The following is an 8,790-nucleotide window of genomic DNA, read 5'->3' as shown; positions in this document are numbered from 1 at the left end:
TTTGGTACATTTTTCTGGAATTAATTCTCAGCAAATAGCAAGATTAAAGTTAAAACAAGGGAGGATGATGATTGGTGATAACAATTTCCGAATATCATACACATACAGTTTTCCTATGGTATTGGGAGATAAGATCCAAATGATTATTGGCTGCAACTTTATTCGAGTAATGAATGGGGGAGTTAGAATAGAAGGTAACATTGTTACTTTTTATAAAAAAAATCTCACTATTATCAATACTTTTCCAGAAGTAGATACGCAAGCAGCAGCCATTCAGGAATTAAATCTTGATGAAGAAGAATATTTACAAATAAAAGAAGTGGTTTTCTATTCTCTTGGTCAATCATCACAAGCCTTTTCAGAACAGTTCGGACCTCTATTAAAGGAGTTAGAACAACAAGGCTATATTGGGGAAAACTCATTGCAGCATTGGGCCAAAAATAAGATTCTGTGCAGATTAGACATCAAAAACCCAAATTTCATTATTGAAGATCAACATATTAAGCATCTAACGCCGACACAGAAATCTGCTTTCACCAAGCATGTAGATGCATTATTAAAACTTGGAGTTATACGACCAAGCAAAAGTCAACATCGGACCACAGCAATCATTGTCAACTCTGGCACAACCATTGACCCAGTTACTGGAAAGGAAAAGAAGGGCAAGGAACGACTAGTCTTTAACTATAGCGTCTTAATGATTTAACCAACAATGACCAATATAGTTTACCAGGAATCAACACGATTCTCCAAAAGGTTGGTACAAGTTCAATTTATTCAAAATTTGATTTAAAAAGCGATTTTCATTAGGTAGCAATGCACCCAGACTCTATAGAATGGACGGCCTTTTGGGTACCAAATGGGCTTTTTGAATGGCTCGTAATGCCTTTCGGCCTGAAAAATGCTCCTGCAGTTTTCCAGAGAAAAATGGATGAATGTTTTAAAGGCACTGAAGATTTTATTGCGGTGTACATTGATGATATATTGGTTTTCTCGAAATCAGAACAAGAACATGCAAAACACCTGAAGATTATGCTCTCTATATGCCAAGATAACGGGCTAATTCTTAGTCCTACCAAATTAAAAATAGTAGTTCCTGAGATTGAGTTCCTACGTGCTATACTAGGAAATCGGCGTATAAAACTTCAGCCGCATATTATTACAAAAATCACCAAATTCCAAGAAGAGGATTTGATGAACAAAAAGGGGATGCGATCATGGCTAGGGATTCTTAATTACGCAAGGAATTATATTCCCAATCTAAGCAAGTTACTCAGCCCCCTTTATGATAAAATAAGCTCCACTGGGAATAAACGTATGAATTCCCATGACTGACTATTAGTACAGCAAATCAAAAATATAGTCAGAAATCTTCCTTATCTGGAAATTCCCCCAGAAGAAAGCTTTATTATTCTTGAAACTGATAGCTGTTCTGATGGTTGGGGAGGGGTTTGTAAATGGAAACACTGTAAGTATGATCCTCAATCTTCTGAAAAGATATGTGCTTACGCAAGTGGCAAATTTTCTCCCTCAAAATCAGCCATAGACGCAGAAATCTATGCTGTTATGAACTCCCTTGAGGCATTAAAGATTTATTATCTTGATAAAAAAAGAGCTAGTGATCCAAACAGATTGTCAGACAATCATTAGCCTCTTCGGAAAAACAACAACAAATAAACCTTCGAGGATCCGTTGGCTTGCATTTACGGATTACATAACGGGCATCGACATTCCCATTAAATTTGAACACATTGAAGGCAAGGATAATTTACTCGCGGATTCTTTATCTCGACTAATTACTTACCTTACTGTTTCAGAATGGCCGGAAGCAGTTCTCAATGGTCTGGAATTAATCCCCCAGACTCTCCAGGAAGCCCAACAAGCACCAACACCGAAAGCAGAAGCGAGTCTTTTGGAGGCAATCAACAGCCTCTCTCACTGGTTGAACAATACCAGCAAAAACTCAAGACAAAAACATACCCTATAAGTCTTGAGGACGATAACAGAAGACAAGAAAAATTACATCAACTACAACAACAAATCGCGGTACAAGCACAAAATGCACTATAGCAATTACGTATAATACATATGCTCAAAGTACGTGAATGTCGGTCTCTCAGTACCAAAGACAATTGGTGGCATGGCTGGTTGCCTGTTACAAAATAAATCGATAAACAACTGGAGCAAACAGCGTATTTACTTAGTGATGCAGTACGACGCATGTCCAACTTCAAAGTTTAGAATAACTTTGTGTCGTGTCAACTTTATGTGCTGTAAAGAAGGAATATATTCCTTCTTTAAGTTATGTCAACTTTATGTGCTGTAAAAGAGGGAATATATTCCCTCTTTATGTCGTGTCATGTTTATAAAGTGTGTCGTGTATAAAGGAATATATTTCTTCTTTAGTCATGTCAAGACATCTCATGTCATTCGCTCTTATCAGATAAGGATGATAGCCTGTCGATGGGGCCCACTGAGCACCCGAGGCTTTCTTCCCTGTCTATATAAGACGAAGAGAGAAGCCTTTGCAAAAGCATTCAAGTCTAACTTGAGCTTTACTTAGGCAAAGCTATTTGAAGTAAGAAGCGTCTGTAATTTAGTATGTGCTTTAAAGTTCTTATCTAAGTTCTTATCTCTTTTACTTCAATTCTCTTTCCGCATCGTTTTTGATATTTTTCGCATCGTTTTTGGTATCATTTAAAATATCAATTTAACCAATTAAATCGAACTCGAGGTCATCAGTCCGAACCACGACTACAATATTTTAATAGTCAATATTTTAATTTTTAATCAAATTAATTAATTTTTTATATGTTCCATTTTCAGAAGAGAATTAACTAATTTTTTATATGTTCAATTTTCTCAATTCAGTTAATTAAAAAAAATGATTTATTCAATTTTAATTTAATTAGTTCGGTTATTAACAGGTAACTTATCCAATAACAAAAGATACACGGTGGATGAGTGGACTATACCTCACCTGTTAAATAGGTGAGGTCCAGTTCATCCCACCAATGAACATACAGGACCTCCTTTGGTCCAGAAGATTCTGAACTAGAGGATCTGACCTCGTCAGATGAGCCTAGCACGGAGGTGGCCTATGTTCACGTTGGGCACGAACTCGTGTGTTGGCTTCACCTGAACCTAGCTGAGTTTGGACGTGAGCCATCGGTCGGCCAGGCCAGCCTGCACGCTAGGTTTGGCACAAGCCCACGCTTTAAAATAACTTTTTATTCAGAATCTTTGAACATTTAAAACAATAAAGATATTCCTAAGAATTAACACTAAAGATATCATTTTATCTTAAAGAGATATTCTAATTAACCAAGCCAAATTAAGATAAATTATATGTTCCAGTGAAGAAAATAGTCATGGGAGAGAGAACTCGCAACCTGACGTTTGAATCACTTGGCATGGAGAATAGAATCTTGTTAGTATTTGTTAGAAAATGAAACCCCGCACATTTACTTACAGGAAGGTCAACGTGCTGTTGAAACTGGAGACGACAGTCGTTGGGACTAAGCCACTACAAATATTACAGTGTAAAAACAATGAGAAACAGATGAAATCACTGCAAGAGGTTGTTTCCGAAACCACGCAGAGATCGCGTTGGTCGGATGACAAGGGCATTGGGCTGGTGGTAGTGACTGGAACACAACAATTCGAGCAAATATGTGAAGCAAATCAAACTAACTAAATCGTGTGCAAAAAATGACGACAAGGCAGAGCTTTGTTTTGGTGGAAAATACCTATTGGCTCGATAAAGAAGCTAGCCACGAGTAACACTTGGACAGTACATGTCGCCACTACCGTGAGAGAGATGGGTCACCTACCAATTGGTTGCCTTGAAAATTTAGTTTGACGTGCTGATTTCTTTACCATGATCTTCGTCAATGCTTCTTAGCAACCTCCTCAACCATATGTCGTGATTGAGGGTATAAGGAGTTCTACATAGTGTATCGACATAATCAGCAAAAGCTTTCAGGACGGCTGAGATATCCCCAAGCTTCTGTTGTATGACCCTTTTTGACAAAGATTGTTCTCTCCAGTAGAGTGCAGATTCAACCGAATCCAGCTCTGGAAATTCTCCACCACATGAGTAGTATAGCAAGTAGATGAGACTTTCTGCATCAGATGAAGCATACAGCTTTCCTTCTTGTAGAGCGTATGTGGAGGAAAAGAAAAGATTCAGCGATGGACGATCCCTATCTTCAAGAACAGCATGACCCCAACCAATCAGGCAAAAGAATGGATGCCTCCTGCCATTGTTCACAAGGATCACATTCTCTGGACGGATGTCACCATGTTTTATTCCGGCTGACGATGCAATTGCCAAAGCAGATAAGCAATCATGACAACATCTGAGAGCTTTTTCAGGTCCAAATAAGCCATTTCTTGTCAAATTAGAAACAGTCTCGCCAACAGGAGAGATCACAAGGATTGGGGTACCACACCAAGGGTGACTGCAAATTCCACCTAAAGCTGATTTGTTACACTGGCCAGAGTGAATCATTCTTCCAGATGCAACAATTTGAGAAAGATACTGACTGGCTAAACCTCTTTGTTTCATTAGAGTCAACACCTTAGTTTGTCTTTGAACCAGGTACCACAGATCCATGTCCTCCCAAGCAGATTCTAAATTAGAAGTAACTGAACCAACATAAAGCATAAATTTCTCCCCCGGTTCTTCTACAGGAGTGACGATATAGATTCGAACATCACTATCTCTTATTATTTCAACAATCTCAAAACCCTTCTGAGCCCCTGAGTCTTCCATCCATACAACTGATCCTTTTTCTAGCTTCAGAGATTCTTCAGAATTAAGTTTTACAGATTCTTCCTGGATTTCTACAATTTCAGGGGAATGGCTTCGTTTCTGGAAATGGAACAAACCAGTACCATTAGCATGCACATCAACTAATTGCCTTTCACTTCTACGATTCTGGAGACGAGAACTATGTTCTGTGGCCAAATCCTCAAGTAGATGTTTTGGCATACCACAAAACTGAATCATACAATGAAAGGTTGCAAGAAGAACCTGTAGAGTTCCAATATCACCCCAGTTGGCATTCCCAAGCTTGTTCCAGATGCGATCAACTGTTGAAACTGAGACTTTTGCATGCTTCTCAATCCATTTTGTAGCAGATTCATAGACATCACTGCCATCAAAATCTAACCTACTAACATCACCTTTGACTTTTACTACGCCACCATATTGTGAATCAACAAGAAGCAAAAATACACAGTTTGCGTTATGGGACACAGTGGATGACTTGCTAAGGCTTCTGGCTAACAACACACGGAGTGCAAAGAAAAGTGCTTCTCCAAGAATCGATGAAGAAGGCCACTGATCATTCTGCACTAAGATACCGACATCAGGCCTCAATAAAGCCAACTCAACAATTTGATCCCATTTCCCATGGTAATCCCTACTGCTTTGTTGCAAAATAGCAGTCGCACAAATACCTTCAAGTTTTCCTCTAGCAATAGCCTTTTCAGCAGGATAAAATTTCGAACTTGTGCTGTGTATACAGGCCACTGAGAAAGGCACTGGTTCATCATGACTCCAAAAAATCTCCCACAATCCCTTCACACTAGCATGTAAGAAATCTTCAACGGCAAGATGTACTGTAGCTTCCACCACATCAGATGTTGATGCATAGACAGTGCTAGGCATTCGTATCAACTGCTGAAATGAAACACCTTCAAGTGCATAATCAAAATTTTGGAGTTCTCCAAGTTTGAATGGAACATCAAAAGTTGGCTTCCTGAATTCTGATTCGTCAGACATTCCTGAAAGCCAATCTTCAAGGTTTGCTGTCAAAATTTCACTATCCACAAATTTCCGAAGAAAATCCTTATAAGTGGAAGATGATGAACCCCATTGTCTAGCTCTTGATGAAACACTAGATCTTTTCAGCCCAGACTCAACTGAGTTACGGTCTGGATCTGGGGGTCGACCTGGCAACAATAATGGGTAGGAACTTGAGCTTCGGAATGAAAGAGTAAACTTTCCACTAACAAATAAAAACTAACTTAATGCAGGCAGCAACTTGTAGCTAACAGTACCATAATAGACATATCTAGGAATCCCTTAGCATCAAAAGATTGGGTTAAAACACAAGAAATTCTTAGGAGTTGTTAAAAGTCAATATGCAGATAAAACATTGAATACCAGATAAGGGAACAGTTTAATTTTCCATCCACTCGTGTAATAACATAAATTTCATGAAGGTTAACATTCTTGAATTCAAATGTACCAAATAGAAAAATTATGTATTTTTCTTTGTTTCTTAGCTAATTAGGATGGCAAACGAACACCCTAATACTACACAATAAAAGAGGAAGCTATTCTACTGTGTTTCCTTTCAGGTATTCTGATAAAGAAAGCTCTTGAGACCAGTTATATTCACTTTTTGTGCTTCAATAATTTCTTAATTGTTATTTTATATAAAAGAGAAAGGCATTGCTAACATAGAATGAAATTGTTCTGCTCATTTCTTTCTTTTAGAGAAACCATGGGCTTAAAATTGGTCATTTCTTTCTTTTAGAGAAACCATGGGCTTAAAATTGGATGTATGAAGAAATTTTCACCAAGAAAGTTTCTTGTTCTAGGTGGGAACTATCTAATCAATTGGAGACAGGGTAGATCATAAAGGTTTAGTCCAATTTCACTTTCATTACAAATACCTATAATAGATTAGATGGCCACAAGAAGAACTTGGAGAGGAACATAATTATGGAAAAATTATAATATTTAAAATATGTGTTTTGCGCGGCACTAACTTCTCATATGTAAAGCCTCAAGAATGGGTCCCCACTATGTAACCAAAGGTTCAAGTCTATTAATGCAAATAATGGAACCGTGGTTATTATGGTGTATTGAACAAGAAGACATTAATGGCGTCATGCAAAGATAGAGTGATTAAAATGAAGAAAAGATTCAAGAGTACTGTGCAACCTCTCTGTATCCCTTATGGAAAATCAAATTTTAATTAATTAATATATATAATATTTTTCAACAATTTGCCAATTAACTACCATTCCCATCAAGAAAGTATTTTGAAACAGACAATATATAAATATCCATTTATATACTTAAACCTTATACATAGGTTATGTGGGTGTCGTGGATGAATAGAGAAGAGTATATCCGTCTAAGAAAACTAGAATACTACATCTATTACCCTGAAAGGGAAAGATGTCTCCTAATTGAATATTGCAAGAATAGTATGAATATCCATGACATTCCAACACGAATAGTCATATCAATACCAGAAGTATAAAGAATAAGGATGTCAAACCCCTATTCAAATGCCCACTCCATAGCGAGATGTGTTAGCGGAAATGGACACAACAACTAAAGATTTTTTTTTTCCATTTGCCATCACTAGTAATTTTTATTTTAAATACAAAGGGATTTATTCACTAGCCTTTATAAGTTTATCGAGATTGCAGGATCTCAAATTCATTGGCATATCATTTTAAGTATACTTTATTATGGTCAATTTCCATATTAAATAGTGAACTTCCTAATATCTTTATTAATCTAGTTAGTTCAGGTTTATATTGATGGCGAACTTTGAATCTTGTTGGTTAACTGGGACTATTGATTGGTTTTTGAACAAAGGGATTATTGTTAGGCCAGCTTTACCTGCGTCTCACGATGCCAAGGTTCTCGGTAGGCCTGGGTATGCCAATAGTTGTGATATCATAGTGTGGGCACAAACTCGCAAGGAAAATAAGTTACACTGACGTCAAACGAAAAAGTAAAGTGCGGGCGAAGCAAGAAACAAGCCCTAACTTTCCGATCCCAGCAAGCTCAATGTAACCACCAATTCGGTCACGGATTCTTCAAATTTCCATAGCGGATGGACCATTACAGGGGCAGTACAAATCGGCAGATCTAAAATACCCACAATTTCCCATAAGCAACGTCCGAGAATTGAACGAAAAACGACGTCTAACCTTCCATTTAAAAGAAGCAACGGATCAGAAACGGAAATGGTGATTAGGGCTTCTTTCGCGGCAAAAAGGGAGAGGAGAAGGAGAGCAACCCTTGCTGTCGTCGCTGTCAAAGAAGTAAAACCCGAAGTAACAGTCGTTGGAGTTCGTCCTCCTCCTCCTCTTCGTCTTCCTCCAGGTCCTCCTCCTCCTCCTCCTCTCTCTCTCTCTCTCTCTCTCTCTCTCCTTCCTCTTGCCTCGCCGTCGCTCGTCACTCGTCGCTCACAGTTTGGTTGTACTTGTGACGCTTCAGAAAAAGGAAAAGAAAAATTAAATTAATAAATCCATTTTTCATTCTCTAAATAAATTATTCGAAACTAATCCTCTCCTGCTCTGGTTCAATTACCGTTGCAAGTTACTCCATAGGCTACCTGGCTTTTAATTGGGTAAAATATCTGGGTTCCACGTTGACTGAAATCACATTCCCACTCAAAACGGTGCAGGCCCACCAAGACCTTCCATTAATAAAGCAGGTAATTTTCGTGTGACAAAGTTGTTCGGCAAGGCAGCCAGTTTCTACTAAATCTGTTGAACACGTGAAGTACTTGACCCATTCCAAGACCCACAAATCACCTCCCTATGCTATCCGGACCCAACTGGCCCGCCCGTCCAAAGCTGGGTCAAAGGGACGAGTAAAAAAGAACCAGTTTGACTTCTTCATCATTTCCACCTCAACTTCTTTTTGTTAAAAAGAAACGAAAATTTTGTTTTAAATAAACTCAAATCATTGTGAGCGAAGGTAAGCAATAATTTATGAAAAAAATTAAAATGACCTCTCCGTAAGCT

General features: G+C 38.1%; 1 protein-coding gene across 2 annotated transcripts; it reads right to left on the bottom strand.

The window, feature by feature from the left end:
- Nucleotides 1-3,468: 3,468 nt before the first annotated feature.
- LOC121992321 lies at nt 3,469-8,249 on the bottom strand. Of its 2 annotated transcripts, XM_042546615.1 has the most exons (3): nt 7,969-8,249; nt 7,655-7,906; nt 3,469-5,961 (listed from the first exon to the last, which is right to left on the bottom strand). In XM_042546615.1, the coding sequence occupies exon 3, from the start codon at nt 5,789-5,791 to the stop codon at nt 3,854-3,856; it is 1,938 nt and encodes a 645-aa protein (XP_042402549.1). In that variant the 5' UTR covers nt 5,792-5,961; nt 7,655-7,906; nt 7,969-8,249; the 3' UTR covers nt 3,469-3,853. The 2 variants fall into 2 exon arrangements, with proteins under 2 accessions (XP_042402549.1, XP_042402548.1); XM_042546614.1 differs by lacking the exon at nt 7,655-7,906.
- Between the last annotated feature and the right edge of the window lie 541 nt (nt 8,250-8,790).

This window comes from Zingiber officinale, chromosome 6B, assembly GCF_018446385.1.
Source record: "Zingiber officinale cultivar Zhangliang chromosome 6B, Zo_v1.1, whole genome shotgun sequence".
NCBI lineage: Eukaryota > Viridiplantae > Streptophyta > Magnoliopsida > Zingiberales > Zingiberaceae > Zingiber > Zingiber officinale.
Note: the sequence above shows the minus strand (reverse complement) of the source record. Positions and strands in the feature narration are given on the sequence as shown.